This window comes from Myzus persicae, unplaced genomic scaffold (genome assembly GCF_001856785.1).
Source record: "Myzus persicae strain clone G006 unplaced genomic scaffold, MPER_G0061.0, whole genome shotgun sequence".
NCBI lineage: Eukaryota > Metazoa > Arthropoda > Insecta > Hemiptera > Aphididae > Myzus > Myzus persicae.
In genome coordinates this window covers 43,150-61,006 of record NW_019103326.1, presented here as the reverse complement: position 1 = coordinate 61,006, position 17,857 = coordinate 43,150, and the positions used below count along the sequence as shown (strand labels likewise).

At 26.9% G+C, this 17,857-nt stretch overlaps 1 protein-coding gene across 3 annotated transcripts in view; it reads right to left on the bottom strand.

Moving 5' to 3' along the window:
* Positions 1 to 10,631: 10,631 nt before the first annotated feature.
* LOC111034302 overlaps positions 10,632 to 17,857 on the bottom strand; it is a 41,655-nt gene continuing 34,429 nt past the window's right edge. For 2 of the 3 annotated variants that reach the window (XM_022315451.1, XM_022315449.1), the window contains exons 13-14: positions 16,699 to 16,775; positions 10,632 to 10,820 (exon numbers count right to left, since the gene is read on the bottom strand). In XM_022315451.1, coding sequence (XP_022171143.1) covers positions 16,743 to 16,775 — 33 coding nt within the window. In that variant the 3' untranslated portion in view covers positions 10,632 to 10,820; positions 16,699 to 16,742. Of the gene's footprint in view, positions 10,821 to 16,184; positions 16,254 to 16,698; positions 16,776 to 17,857 lie in introns of those variants that run through there. The other variant, XM_022315450.1, reaches the window with a different exon arrangement.

Below are 17,857 nucleotides of genomic sequence, written 5' to 3'. Positions count from 1 at the left end.
ATAATATATTATCATTTACTATATTTTAATTATAATATACCTACATTGTTCTGATTTATAAACATATAATATAGTACCCATATATAGTAACATAAAATAGGCATAATAGTATGTTTTGAAAAATGGTAAAAGCAAAATGGTTTTTCGAGGGAAAGTCGAGTGCACAAAATTAGCATATGTATAAAAAGCATACGTCCCTTTTTTGTCGATTATTTCGTACATAATATGTGATTTGGAAAGGTTCTTCGTGGAGGTTGATCGTGTGTGTGTGTGTACCAAGAATTCATGAGCAGGATAACCGCTCCCGGCGCTGCGGAAATCCGTGGCATAGTGCTCGACCGAACGCTGGTAGATTTTCCTTCACATTATTGCGGGACACCGTATGGACTCCTAATACACTGTTTTTAGTTTGAACTGTAAAACGCAAAACGTCCTAACTAAAGAACCGAGACTATATTTTGTGTTGCTCGGCACGTATAGCATTGCCAATTTCACTAATCCACCTACTGCTTTATCATTAGAATTAGAAAAAAACAAATTTACACCCAACCAAGAGCTGATTTTTACTATTCGACATCCTTATTAACATCTAAATTGATGTACTAATGTACAATAAATAGGCAGGTTTTGTAAAATTTAAAAACAAGCCACTATTCCTCTACTCTCCTTTACTCACCTTACTTTAGGGATATTGTGGCACTAATTTTGTGAAATTGGAATTTTTAAATTTTTCTTTTTACTTGAACTATAACTATAAGACCGACCTTAGTGCCAAGTTTCACGTTTTCATCGTAGCTTTTTTACAATGTCCTAAACTAATTAAGCTCAATCTATGTTTCAAATTTCAAGAACCCATCCTAAGAAGAAACGGAGATGTGAAGGTAGAAAGTTGGAAGACTGTCTAAAGCCGTTAGTTTGACTGCTTGCCATTGCTGTGAACTAGTTTTTATAAAATTTCTATCAAAAATATGGCAGCGAAGCAAATTTTTTCGATTTTGTATAATATCCCAACACCGAAAAAAAACTGTCATAAATATGCTACTTCACACTTTACTGGTGATTCCTATACCATGAGACACTATGACCCTTGAACCAAGTCTATCAGTTTATTCGACAAAGGATAGTGTATGAAGTATTATATTTGTTTTTATAATTTTAAAATTAACTGATGATTTTGCTCGTCTTGCTGAGTTCGGTTTACTTAAACAACGTCCAAGCTTAGGTAAAAATGGTAGTTTATTAAGTTATTTATAAGTTGGTTAATTTTTTTAGTATTGAGGGATTTATTGATAATGAATGTTAGGAGTCTTAAAAATTATCATTTTTTAGCTTAAATGCATAATTTATGGTTCATTTCGATGGGTAACTGGGTGCCGTTGCGGCCTTATGCCTGCTGTTGATACCATGTGAGTCACTGTAATTAATCTGTTGAATTTGAATTCAATGATATAAAATCGTTGTAAAGTGCACACGAAAAACGATTCTGAGCGTGGAGACAGACTATCTATTTTACTGAGTTTTATGATATCGTTGCTATATCAGTGAAACTAAGTAATGTAACTAATAATAAATTGCATACTAAACGTAGACCAATAACTCGAGATGTTGAAGCCTTAACACTTACTTAAAGGTTACTTACTTAACTTAAAAAAATAATAGTAAATAAAGTAGGTATCCAATTTATTTTACTATTAGCAATATGGGTAATAAATTGAAATAAACTTTGCTGCAAACATAGCATTTAAAAATGTCACTGTGTAAATAAAACATTATAATATACTTTGAAAGTTACAAATACCTAGCAACAAATAATATTTTTAAATTACAATAAAATAACTAAAATCGTTATTCTTCGTTAAAATATCTAATTTTGTCAAATTTGAAATTAAAATTTGTATAAAAAAGCTGTGTACTTATGAACTATATAATATATTAGTTAATATTTTTGATTCCAATATAAAATGCTTATGGGAGTCCTTGTTTTAAAATTAAAATCATTAGCTATAAAATTTAATTTCCATTTTTAACTACTAAATTTGCAAATATGCGTTATTTTGATGAAATAAAAAATATTTGAATCCTAAATGCTTAAAAAAAATCGTGCATATGTATCCTTGATATTTTTGAACTGCTATTACAATAACTTATGAGTTATAAGGAACCTAGTATTACATTTTTAACCCACCAAAAACATTTCTATCGATATTCACACAAAAAAATTTTAAATATAAAGAAGAATAAAATTATTTCGAAAACATTATCCTGTATATAAAATGTTAAAATAAATAATTGGTGAACGTTTAAAATATTGCTATAGTTATTTGTTTTCTGATTACAGCAAATTAAGAAAATCGTTCTATGATAAATTGTTAATTTACGGTTGACATTTTGAAATAACTTCAAACGCTCATTAAAAGTTAATTTGGCTTTCAAGTAACTTTTTTTGTTTTAGAATGTTGAAAAACTTATGAATAATCTTGTACCTACTGAGTTTTCAAATCTTAGACACAAACATTAAAATTTTATGAATTTCTAACTCAAATAATTTGCAAATTTTAGTGATTTTGAAGTATTTTATTAAAATTTTAACTTTAGGTACTCTTAAAAAACTATGGTCAACTTTTTTTTTATTTTACTAACAACTTATGACGAATCTTGTAAATAAAGATTTCTTATGGAGTAAACATTTTTTATTGATAACATTTTTAAAAAAACTAATAAAAATCTGAAATGTCTTATTATTGCCTATAAATAGCTTAAAAATAGTCAAATTATTTTAAGAATTGTTTGGTACATACAAAATGCTAATATTAACATTTGGTAGGTAAAAAAAATGATGTATCTATTTTTTCTAGTTAGATCAAACAACATTTTGTCAAAAACTAGTTTTTAATTAATTTTAATTTTGTTTTGTTTTTCCCGTCACTTTTAAAAACTATTGAGAATTTTAATTTTAACATCTCAAATGCATCAACTAGATTCACTTTCCTATCATAAAAGACACTGAAGTTAAAAATAGAGGCATTATTTCAACTAGGTACTAAAAATGAAGATTTTAATGTCTTAATTATTAAGTATCAATTGGAACGATTAGTAAAATGTTTTTGAATTTCGATATAATTACTTGTAAAATAAAATGTTCAAAACTTCATTTTGTCTTATTATATTAGAATTTTGCAACATGATTAATATTGTTTTACATTTCTAGGTTATAGTAGAAATCAAAATTATCTATTGACAGATAACTTTCTGACTCACATACTATTGTCTATTATAATGAGATCATCTAATTTAATATTACAGTTATGATTTTTTGGTTGATGTACTTCCATAAGTTCTATTCTAATTAAATTATGTTTATAATTTTATATTATTATCTGTAAAACAGTTAATTAAATTTTTACAATTAGTTAAGCATCAGAGTAGAAGATGCTGAACACCTACATAACATTAACGGTATCATAATTACAGAATCTTATCTACATGCGGCCCCCAGGTCATTTTTTAAGGCCCAAGGGATAGCAACTATCATGAACAATTAATTTTAAAAAAAAATTATACAATTTTCCTTTCGTGTCACAACTATGTTAATGAGATGTATTTATTATGTTACCTTTCTGTCTTATCTTCTGATAAACTGTAATGAAATAAGTATTGTAATATATAGTATTGTTGTAATCAATGAATACAATTAAAAATTTGTAAAAAATGTTTTTTTCGATAAATTTGTATGTGCGGTTCGCATAGTAAACTGTTCAATATTTTCACCCCAATTAATACTATGAGTTTGACATGCCCGTTCTATATTATGACGATATTAATGAACCAATTATCTAATAACACATCCTGCCATCTTTCTTGACTCCTTTTCTTACAAAAGTTCTTCATCTATCAATTTTTAATAATTCCACGTTCAGTTACAGCTAGACCCTACATGTAAGATGTAACTATAAGTTACTATTAAACTTTTTATTCCATTCGACCCACAACTTGTAGTAGGGAGAAGGGTATTAAACTACATAAAATCATCAAAATGTGACAAAAGACAAAATAACGATTTGTAAATTATAAGTTACAGTTAAACAAAATTTTCCTCTAGTTATAAATGTTTCAATCTTTTGAGCTCCTATTCTGTATCGAACTTATCATGATATTATAATAAGCAAATCAATTACGCTAAGCGCCCAATTAAAATCTATTTTGAATTTATTGATTTTATAATGATGTGTGTGTGTGTGTGTGTGTGTGTGTTTTTTTTAATATCCGTGTACACGATAAGTAGTCGAAATAATATACAATAGCTTTACTTAAATTAATTTTACTAAAAATAAAAGTAAATACTAAATAATTTGTATAGTTAAAGAATAATTATTGCATTAGACTTTTATTTCAAAATTATATTTTCTTAATTCAATAGGTTGAACTATTTTTTTTCGAAAATAAAGAATATCTAGGTATAACGTATAAGTTAATACTAACGGACCGAAAAGTGGTATGAATGCTTTGAGTACAATTTATGAGCAACCATTTTTTTTTTACTGATTTAACTGACATATTGTCAAGACATATATTTGACATTTCTAACAACAAAAACCAAAATAAAACCACAAAAATGTATCTTACGAACCTGCAATTCAGCTGGAAAATGATTATAAAAAAGCGGGTAAGTGGGTGTCGCTCGAAAATTGTTTATGAATTTCTAACTAAATATAATTTTCGTGATTTTTATGAATTTTGTCAAAATTCTAAGTTTAAACGCTCATAATAAAGTATTGTAGATTTCCACTCACCTTTTTTTTCAATTTCCGCTAACAACAACTTAAAAAGAATTTTTCTTGCATTTACAAGTTTTTTGACTGGGTGAATTTTTTTTATCGATTTAGTTTAAAAAAAAACTAATAATAATTGAAAATTTCATATGCCTATTTATAGTTTTATACAAATTAAAATATTTTGAAAATGTTATGGTGTGTGGAAAATGCTAACACAAATATTCAGTGAAAATGTCATGTATCTACGGTCTTTTTTGTAAGAGTTACACTAAAAACCAAAATCCATTTTTTTGAAAACTGGTTTTGCATAGAAATTCTCATTTTCCCTAATTTTTTATTTGTTTTTTCTATTGCTTTTGGAAACTATTGGGAATTTCCAATTTTAACCTCCTTAATGTACCAACTAAATTCACTTTCCTACCAGAGAAGTTGCTGTTGAAGAAAGTCGAAGTACTTTTACTGCAAGAAAACGGGATGGCAGACACAAAAAATAAATAAATGAATAAATAAATATAAAAACACATATCATTGTAAAATCAATATATTCATTGCTCCGCTCAGAATCTAAAACTTAAATACATATTGAAAAATTTTAAATGTTTACAAAAAGGTTAAAGGTAATATAAATATTTTTCAATGTTAAGTCTCGAGATTCTACTGTTATTTTTTCTGAAATAGAAAATAAATGGATTTTGATAAACTGGTGTCGTAAATATTCCGATTTCTGTTAGTTTTTCCCAATTTCTTTTAAAAAAGTACAGACTGGAACTTCCTTGTCTTAACTCAATGTTGTAGCAACTACAAAGAGGATCACATTTGCTACCAAAAAATATCTTTAATGTTGAAGATTAAAGACAATTTACTCTTCTACAAAGGCTGTTAGACCTCAGACACACAAACAATTTCAATAATTGTAAAACCAATACAATGTCCAACATTCATCGCTTTGCAACATTAATACTTTGATCAATTTAAAATCTATATCTAAAGTATGAATTGATATGGCCAATTAATATTAAAACCCCAAAATGACTACCATGTAAAATAACTATTTTATCCTTTAAACACTAAGACTGAGGTATTAAATTAAACATTATTTAATAGGTACAACACTACAGTAGTGAAAATATTTTATTTATTGAATCAAAAACAATTACATTGCCTGGTGAACTATTTAAGTAATCCTGTACAGACAAAAATCTAAAGCAAAATAAAATATTTTTGTAAACACAAACATTGTTTTAATTTTTAAAACATTTAATAGGAACTCATATGAAACTTGAATATAAATCAAATATTATTTATTCGATTTTTTTCAAAGATGAGAATATAATGGTTTTATAATGGTGTCTAGTTTATTTTTTTGTCCATAAATATTAAATACAATTTTTGTTGCGTATATATTATGATATAAACATTAAAAACTGATAAACATACAAACCTAAATCGTCAAAGCTCAAAAATAGTATGTGGCAAACTAATTCTCGTTTCGCTTTTAAAATCAATGTAGGTATTGAATTACAATTAACAATACATATTTTAATACCTAATAAAGTAATAAATAGGAAATAGGGTTGATCAATTAATTAACAGGTGTACACTGTACACTGTACTGACAGCGTATTCTTATACTTTGGTACACCTGTTTAACAATGTTGAAACATTGTACTTATATTATATTTATACATATTTAAATCGATAAAAGTGAACCATATTCAAAATATGTTAAAGCTTAACAGACAAAACTGAGATGAAAAAAAGTAGCAAGACAATTACATTGAAATAATATATGACAATAGTAATATTAACAAAACTTATAAAAATAAATAATAATTAAAAAACGAAGAATCATGGGCCCTCGTTGACCAGCTTCATCATCCTGTACAAAGAATGGTTTTTTTTAGATAATGTGAACGATTTTAAATCGAGGACATGAAGAACTAGAAAGTAATCATGTGATGATTAAAACAAAAATACAGAACCTGTCAACCTAAGGGATTCTCATTGAACACGCTTGAACTGACACTTGTCAGTATTAGTGATGAGATCATAGATTACTGTACTATTCTTCAAGACTGAATGAACAATAGAGAGGTTTAAAAGAAGCAGATAACATAAAATCTATGCAAATACGCTCGTCTCCTCTAGTTAAAATTTAAAATAATAAAATAGTTAGTAAAAATGCAATGTTTTTTAGACAACATAAACAATTACATACTACAAGTAAACAAACATGATTATTCTCGTAAACTCCGTCACAATCGTTCACAGCTATAAACACATTGAAACCCAAAAAAATCGTCACTCTCAGCCAACACTCCGCAATTGCTTCACCTCCAATCGTGTAAAAGATACTTTTTAAAAGTATTTAAAAATACGTATTTTAACATATACGTAGGAAAAAATGTATTTGAGTACGACATAAATATTTCAAAAATGTATTCATAGATACTGCCGAATTGTGTATAAAATATATTTTTTACCTTACAAAATTTGTCAAATTTAATCAACCAAAATAATTTCCAAGTTTTGTTTAAATTTTATAGAGCATTTTACGCCTCGAAATTTGGTGGAGGCTCCACCGTGGAGCTTTTAAATACTCATCTGCTTTCTTTGTCAGAGTATTTAAATTTTTAGTTGAGTATAATTCATTCACAGTAAAAAGATTTATTATTATATTTATTTAAATTTTTGAGAGGTGTAGATTAAATATTTAAAAATTTGTGTTTGTTTTTAAACACAGATACTTTGAGAAAGCAAATACTTTGTTCATGTATTTTTTCAGAAGTATTTAAAATACTTATTTGAGTACTTTATAACAAGAACTTTACAAAACTGAGATTACCTGTAAATGAACCCGAAAATTCTTGATAATGATAATACAATCATGCATAAAACTAGGAGCCACTACATACTACCAAACTTACAGCTAAGTACATTTTACGTCTACGTATTTTAATTAAAGGAGTACTAGCCCAATTTCATCGAATTACTCAAAACTTCACTTTCAACTTGCAAATCAATATATTACGGCTCATCTGATAATAGTCCAACACTCTGGACGACTATAGCATCTATAGAATAGAGTAATAATAACTTAATAAAATGATATTAAGGCTCAATACCACACTAATTACCAACACCAATGTAACAAAACACTCAAGGAAGTTTTAAACATAACATACAATTCACTATCAAACAGCGTTAAATATGATAAAGCATGACGTAAGTCGTAGGTAATAGATGCCTACATAATTTTGAAGGTTTAAAATAATGTACAAGGCTACAATATAGGTAATAAACAATATTTATAGGATAATGGTTTGTGGTAGAATAAAATAACGAGACGCTTAATTTTCTATAGGTACCTAATGATAAAAATACCAGAGCTTTAAGTTAGTATTTGTTATTATTTAACATTGCAAAGCGTAAGTGGCAGCTAAAGAAATTAAAAGACCTGTTTTTTGTTTAAAAACATTTCTTACAGGAAAAACTTTCACGCCATGTAGAATAATCCGATTTCGATAGTTTTTTTTTTTTTGAAAGATAAACATTTCTTACAGGGCTCATTGGACTTAAATTTTCGAAATCATATTTCTAAACAATGTGATAGGATTTTGAATAAGACCAATTTAAACAAGCTTTTGTTATTTTTATTATGTTTGGTTTAAGTTACAAATTTGGAAATCAAAGTTCAATGCGCCCAGTAAAAAATTATCCTCTAATTAAAAAAACAAACTTATCAAATCCGACCACTCTATGATGCGTGAGAATTTTTCCTGTTAAGTGTGTTTTGTGCAAAAAATCAAGTTTTTTATTTTTGGTCCGCGGTGCCGTTTACATGTGTGTGCGTGCAGTGCGTACGTAGATAGCTCGGCAGTCGACACCCGCATACAATCACACTCGTTCTAATAAATTATCATTTTTGACTAACACAGTAACACTAATGTAATGGGCGGCAGTAACGAAATTGCTTATTGTCAAATATTGCTCCTTAATAAAGACGCACGAGCAGGCTCCTTAAATGTTTAGCTCGGTTATGTGTATGTTGAAAACAGTATAGGTATCTACTCCGAAAGTGCATCACCCAATGCAAGCACATTGCAAAAAAAGGATGGGAAAAAGTCTTCACTTTTTTTTAGTATTGACAGTATTGTTATAGATATATAGACACATAATATTCACCTCTTACAAAACCAAGGATTGCTGATAGTTCTTCAGGCATATGTGAGTTCCCATGTACAATAAACAATGATTTATTTGACAGTGTGATTCATTTTTTTCAAAAAGTATTAACACTCAGAAAGAATATTAGGCTATATTTTTACAAAATGTTGAGTTATTATTGAAAAAAAATGAATAATTACTAGAATCTAATGATACTTTATGATTTAAGCCTGTGATTTTATGAATGAATAGATTTCATAAACAATGTGTATTTTTTTTTTGTGTGTGTGTGCCTGATATTACCTTTTGAAGCAGAGAAAATCCTCTCCGAGGTAGTAGGTACCACTTTGCTGACAGCAACTGTTGAGCATGTCATTGATAAATCATAGCATATTATGAAAAACGATTCTGAACACAGGGTTGTTAACGTGAAAGTCTCACTCCCTATGAATATTCAGAATAGCCAAACCATTAAATTGATTTCAACTAATATAATTTTTCAAACTAGAAAAGTTTTTTGGGCTAAAGCTGTTGTCTTAGGTTAAATAAAATATTTAGGAAAGATAATTTTACCTTAATATACCTATATAACAACCAATAATTTAAAGTACAGATCTTCAGTAGCCTCTGGATATGCCACTGTTCTACATATTTAATCTAATAAAATCTAAAACTTTTAATGATTTTATATTAATAATATAAATTTTACTGAAGGAAGTCAAGACTGGTCATATGTTGAAGTTAAAGATTTAATCGCTCATGGAGTTTTTTTTCCTGGTGTTGAATGTCAAGAATTACACAAGTTCACAACCTATGAACAGTATTGAGTAGTCAATGGACAATAATTACTAATTCTATTTAATAAAATAAGCTATACAAACCTATTTGGAATCAAACAAACTATCTCCAGGTTACACTGATATTGCTTATCTATCAATGCAATGAATATTTGGTTATATTTGTAGACAAGTGGCCGGTAGGGGAGTGCTGGGGGTTATAGCCCTCCCATTATTTTAGTTCTAACAATTTTATATTCTACGGGACTCCTTTGTCAGTGGGTAGGATTGAAGGGTACAAATAAAATCTGCGAATCCATAAGAGGGGGCATCATAAAAAATGTATCAGTAACATACTTACCGAAATTGTTGTTATTATTTACTTTACCTGACCTAATCTAGCAATGGTATTTATTAATTTATTATTGCAGTTTGCAATATAACATTTATTTATTTTTTTACTGAAAAATAAAAATGTATAAAAAATTAGTATATCATTTAGGTGGACTCCCCTTAAATATTAAGAGAGACACATTAATTGTTGACTAACCTAATATTAAATCTACCACCAGGTAATAAACATATGCATGTTAATTTGTAAATGCATCCTATATTTGTTGTAAATTATATTTTTTCAATATTCATAAAAATGTTAACACCCTTTCACTATTTAATCATGTGTTTTGATTTCTAACATTAATTGTGTGCATTGAAGTATAATATGGTACCTACATATATTGTAAAATCTGTTCTATTTCTTATTACTTCTTTTCTATGTTCTATATTTGGTACTTTGATGTATAAATTTAAGTCCAAAAACAATAAAAATAAAAATATATAATATTATGAATACATAAAAGTAATTTAATTCATGATAGTTATGAAAATACATTATAGGTAGGTAACATTCAAAACTTGTTTTGAATTGTGTACTTATTTTTAAAACTGTTAATTGAATCAATTGGCTACAAACGAATAATTTCATACAAAATAAAAACAATTTACAAATATATTACAAATTAATCTAATATTTAACATACATAACATAATATTTTTTAAAAATAAGTAGGTAGTAGGTATGAACAATCACTTTCTTCAAATCTGGCTGAAAAAAAAAATAAGTTTAAGTAAAACAACAAGTCATAAATATTAGAGACGAATGCATGGTATATTATTATGTATGAAAAGGTAATAAACAAAGTTATAAATTAGATAGGTAGATATAACAATACCATATTTATTATTTATAAATACCTATATTTTTTTACTAATGTTTAAAATAATACCATTCAATTTTAATTAATTTACAGTATTAATTTACTACATCCCAAAATGCTCTACCACCAATTTCTGTACTATAAATATGAATGTTGCATGATCTGTTAATATATTGTGCGTTATTATATCTCAGATATTCACATTGTTATTACTATCTTATTGTTTATTAATTTATTATTTAATAGTCTCTATTCTTAGAAAAAAAAAATTACCAATGTGTACAACGGGGCTGGTGTACATTATATTCTAAATAGTATGACATTTTATATTTAGGTTTGGCACATTTTTTTACACAATTTTGCAACCATCTTCTAATTTTTTCTTAATTCAATCATTGTCTTTATATCTTGCAGTGTTATGCCAGGTTGCATGAAAAATATATTAATTTAATGGACTAATCATGTTTAAAGAACCATTAGCTCACTATTGATCCGTTAAATGTTAATTGACTGTACATGCAAGTCAGTAAAGTGTCATTTGTGGTGTATTTTAACATAAGTTTCTTCAATTAATTTATTTATTACCCATATTAATTAACTATTTTAAATGTCTGTGAAAGAATCTTGAAATTTATTTTTAACTAAGAAATCCATAGTTAAATTTAAACACAGTTCATAATATTATAATATAAATGATTTTTTATCTATAAAATCAAAGTCTCTAAGAGTAGTACCATAGGCATAGCGTGATGATTTTTTTGGGGGAGGCTATAGCCTTTTTTTTTGTGGTATCAACGACGCTGATGTAATTGCTTGCGAATTACTTTGTAAAAGGGCTTTAATGATTCAGGTACAGAACATATTATATTCTACAAATATAACTATAGAAAAATATAAAGGAACAAAATATAAAAAGTACTAAAGAAGCACATTATTAAGTAAAATATAAATAAATAATATACCATACATCATATTATTATCAAATACATATTTTGTATTTGAATTAAATATTTAAAAAACAAACATTTTAAATAGGAAATCATTACTAATTACTATATAATAGGGTTTAAACGTCTGCTTTTTTGCGCAAATATATTAAGCATATCGATAAACATCGATGAACGGCGATAACGTCATTATAGTCTTCTGATGATTATAATTTATTAATTTATAATATAGAAGATAGAACTAGGTATATAACAAAATATTATTATTGTAATTGATGTTGAATGTCGATATGATATTGTAATGTATAAATAAATGATTAATTTAAAATTTGAATTATCAAATAGAATATTCTTCGGATATCAAAATAAATAATAGAAAATGTTTTAAGTTCCCACATATGGACGTATAAGACAGTAAACTATTACACAAGATTTTCAGGGGGGGCTTAGTAGAATCCTGGGGGGGGGGCTATAGCCCCCTTAGCCCCCAAATTCTACACCTATGAGTAGTACCCTCATACATCATATTATATTGTATTAGATCAGTGTTTCCCAACCGGTGGTCCGTGGGCCAGTCATAGGTGGTCCGCGGTACCTTTCTTAGTTTTCTATTATAACTGCAAAATGACTCTGACTGCAAAAATATGTTTGATTCTGGTATGAACCTTGAGGAATTTTGGTGCAGAAGGGCAACATTACATATTCAACTACGGGAAATTGCCTTACGTTATTTAGTAGTATTTTCAACTACGTATTTGTGTGAACAAGGATTTTCCAGTCTACTTGTGATCAAAAATAAACAGAGAAATCGCTTGGACGTAAGTGACGACATGCGTTTAGCCATTAGCAACATTCATCCGAGAATTGAAAAACTGGTCAAAGAAATGCAGCCACAAAAATCACACTAAGTAAATTATTAGTAAAGTTTAATAATTAAATAATTATATATAATAGTACAGTAAAATAATAAAAAATTTTTAATAAATTTTGTGTATTCTTGTTAATGAGCAAAAAAAAAAAGGTCTTCCTAGTTTGTGTAAAATTGAGGTGGTCCGCGACCTATAAAATATTGTGGAAGTGGTCCGTGGTGGTAAAAAGGTTGGGAAACACTGTATTAGATGAATTGATTTTACAATGATGTGTGGTTTTTTATTCTTTTACTTTTGTGTGAAGGTACTTTCTTAAAAAGAAATACAAACACTTGTTAAAATTTTAATATTATTATACTTTTAATTTTTCTGTAACCTTGATTAACAAAAAGTTGGTCTGTAGGTACTTGATATTTTTAGTCATCAACGTCAATAAAATATTGGATTTGCAGATAGAACAACTTATAAAAATATTTAACCGTGTATCAGGCATTATTCTAAATAGTTAATTTATTATATTTTAAACCAATTTAATTCTACAAGAATATAATTTTTTTATAATTTATCGAATTTTTAATTATTATATTTTTCAACTGCAATTATATCAACTGATGAGTACTATTCTTGTACTAAATTTTAAAGGTTTTTGGTTCAACGATAAAAATGTTATCAACATTTAAAGAAAAAAACCTAAATAAATTGTGAAATGTCTATTAATAGCTCAAAAATATATTTTGAAAATTAAACCGTGTATAGAAATTTCTCACATAAACATTCGTAAACATTTCAATTATCTATAGTTATTCATTTTTGATATAGCCACATGACTTTCCTCTTTCATTTCTAAATTCGAATTTCAAATTATTAATAAATCTGCTCATATTACACTTACAACTAGTGTAATAAATTAACTTATGAAAAATGTCAAATAAGTTATATGAATAAGAAATAACAAAAAATATTTTAAATTTTAAACATAATATTCAAAACATTACTCAATGCAAACTACATTTCCATACTAACCTGTTAGTAATCACAACCTATAAATCCCACTCATCGACTCAAGGGATTTATTAACTAGGTTTTTTGATTAATGATATAACACGCTGGGCTCTACCATTGTATGCCCCCTTCCTAATATTATTTTTCAATTAAAAACTATATTAATTATCATATTTGCTTATTGTGTATTCCAACATAGATTGCAAATTTTCTTTTATTAATACAAAATTAAACAACACTAAGCACCTATCATCATTTGTAATAATAGTTAAATTTAATTATATTTTTAAATTAAATTTTACTTCATGCTTTTTAAAAAAAAAGTACAAGTAAGCCCACCATTTGTACTATTTTGCGGTCTGTTGTGCAGGTACCAACGATTGTACTAGGGTGCCTCATCATTGAGTGCCTATTATTGTAATGGGCGTGTTAAATTTGAATTCCATAAATTAATACTTTTTAAATTAATAGAAAAAAACTATAATTGTTTTATAAGAAATTGTTACTTGACACAAGAATATAAAACTTTGTCAAAATTAAAATTTTAGATAGGTACTTATAAAAAGTTGTTATATATTTATGTTCAACTTTTTTTTATAAATTGTTAAATTCAGATCCTATGAGGAACCATCGTATCAAATGTTCAATTAATTTATCGAAAAATATCTAAAAATAAAATCGTAAACTTCAAATCAATATATTAATAAGCTATCCGTGATTATTTTCTTTGTCAAACATATTATTATAAACATAGTAAGAGAATAAAATTATAAAGTATTGGAAAGTTATTATCAAGTAGATGTGCACAAAAAAAATGTTTGAATTTATATTTTCTCATTTTCTCTTAAGCCTGATTTATGGCAGATTAATACAAAAATACGAAACCCTAGTGCTACGTCTGTTGGAAAAAAAATTTTCCTGTAAGAAGTCAGGTAATACAAATTACAGAACACAGTTACCTACCTAACCAATTTATATTTTATAAAATAAATATAAAAAAATAGTTAATTATTGTTTGCTTCTCAAATGGAAATTAATTTTATGTATCTAATGTAGCTTAAGCCTTATGGCTTATAGACTCAAAAACTAAAATATGAAAATTTACAATATAAAACGCTCATAGAAATTAAAATAGAGAAAAAGCACAACACCGATAGATAAGCAACAAATTATGTGTGCAAAGTTCAATATTTTAGAATGTGTAGATTTTAACGTTTTATGACCGAATTTCGATCAATAAATTATTCTAGTGTACCTTTATATCAATATGTAATATGTATACATCAATAGTTGAAAAAAGTCATAATAGATAGACAATTTAATCATGTACCTATAGAAAATATGTCAATCATTAACATTTGGTAAATAAGTCACTACAATAACTAAAATAAACAATTTTGTTTAAAACTGTTTTGTAAAAAAATTCCCGTTCTTCGCAATTTATTTTATATTGGTATTGTAAATTATTTAGAAAATTTTTGTTGTCACCTCTTAAAGAATTAACTAGATTCATTTTCCTACCAGAAAATATACTGAAGTTGAACATCGAAGCATTAAATATTAGCTAACTACTGATAGTCTTAGCTCAGAATAGGTTTTTGTATGTAAATATTTTTTATTGGGATCAAATTTAACATATACATTACAGTGACTTAATCAATGGCAAGATTCACTAAACACCTACTTTCCATGCATAGAACAGTTCCCACTTTCCCTTTTTTTATTTTATGTTGATTAATATATATTTCATGTTAAATCATTGAATTTGATAAAATTTGAACTGTACACCACATACTACATTATTATACTTTTATTATAATTGGTAGACCACAGTTCATTGATATTTCTCAAATTATTGGTGGACTGCATATTAGGACACTTCTAAAGAATGATACTCATATTGCAACTAATATTTGTAAATTAGACTGCAATGTTGTATTAAATGGTGATAAATTAAGAATACAATAATAAAAATTGTTTTCTCGATTTATTGGGAGTTTGTAATTTGCACCAAATTGAGTATCTTCTATCTATGTATTCGTTTATTTTATATTCATTATGCTTACTATTTGACTGATAATTGTTTTTTATAATATTAAGACTCTCTTTGAACCACAAAAATACAAACGTATACATTTATTACAGATACATAGCTACTGCAATCTCTCTGTAAGCCCAGCTTGTGTCAGAAGAGTAAACAAAAACGTGAATTATAAATAACATAGTGATGTTTTGACTTATTTTGGCTATTTAAAAAATAAAAACCAAGCTAAAAATTAGGTATGTTAGTATTATAGACACTCTTTTGTAAAATCTAAATTGTTTAAAACCATTAAATGTCTTAAAATTATATTTTTGCCTAAAATAAGGCAATTTTTTAGATATTATATTATAATATATAATAAACTTATCATCTATTATTGCTATAAGGTACCTTTTTAGTCAATACTGGAGAACCTATCGTAGAACAGTGTAAATGGTCAGTGCAATAATTGCTCAGAATCTAAAATGGAATATAATGTGTTATTAGCTTCTCATATTACAATATATTGTACTCTACTATCAAAACTTTGTTTGTAGAAGGGGCGGCTCCAGAAACAAGGTTGGGGGAGGGGAGGTCATAATTTTCAGAAAACTTTTGATGTTATAATATGTTTTTTATGATTTTGTTTTTAACAATGTACATTTTCTTTAGAAATACGAAATACCTTTGGAGTAGCTCCTGGTTAGGAGTTAGGCGCTATCAAAAGAATAAATTATTTAAATTTTGGTGCAAATTACAGTTCCAATTTCTTATTAGTTTACCTAAGATGGTACAAATTATACATGTTGTATACCTAATATATTTTGGTCAATTTTGGTGAAAATTATCTACAGCTGATTTATTTAAAATTGTAATAGGGAATGCAATCTATAAAGTTATTTAAATTTAAATTAAATCAACATACCACCATATTATACTGTATATGAACTTGTTGTTACATAATATCTCTTACATATTATCTGGAAATTCATCTTCATTTTCCTATAAAACAGATAAAAATAAAATAAATTAATATCACAAACATGTAATTTAGTATAAGGCTAATGATGAACTTAAATAATGTTTATTAAAAATAAATTAGGTGGGTCATCATTTTATTTTCATTTGTAGTTAAGGTAAACTTGTATTTATCATTAAACCATCTTAAATTCATTTTTTAATTGCCCTTTTTACTACTGGATTCTTAGGAACATTTAATAGGCAACTTATTATACATTTAGCTATTAGCCTTATCGTATTAATAAACCCACATAATAATATCACGGAGGGAACTCAAATTGACTGCTTGGACTAGTTTTTAAGCAAATGTCAGATAACTATTTTGTGATTGCGTAAAAAATGTTTATTTTTCACTCAATTGGTCAACTCTAATTCCAACAATGTGTCGCAAAGATTACGTCAATTTGCATTCAGACGGAGTAATTTTCCAAACACGCATGAGGGATCGATAGAGCAATATAACTTTATTTAGTTGATTAAATATTTAAGTTTGGAATTTTGGAAATTTTTGAAAATTATAGCAACAAGCAATAATCAATCTAAATTACAACAATTTATAATAAACCGTTCCGTCATACATATTTACTAGAATCAGAATATTTTTTCAGAATGAAAATTATAATCATTTTCTATACTATTGTTGATACAATAATAGTATAATGTGATCCGACTCTAAAATCGTTTTTTAAAACCACAGTTTAGTACATTGGTCCCATCTTCAATAAGTGTTTGGCAAGACTATACAGAAATTGCCAAAATTTCTCTGGAACAATTGATGAGGTTTTCAACAACCTACCTATCTAGTATCTGTAGGTGTTCTTTGTGAAGGAGCCTTTTCAACTTGTATTATTTATGTGCAGAAATAAAATGAATGTTGAGAGTGATTTAAGGCTAAAATACTATCCATAAATATTTAATTCTGATATTGAATCTCTCGTGACAAACAATGTCAAGAACCACATTGAGTTATTTTTTAACTTTGATCACTTGTTTTTGAGTTGAATACAATAAACTTAATTTCTTTAAAAAATTATTTGTACAGTAGGTATGTTTCTCTAATTACT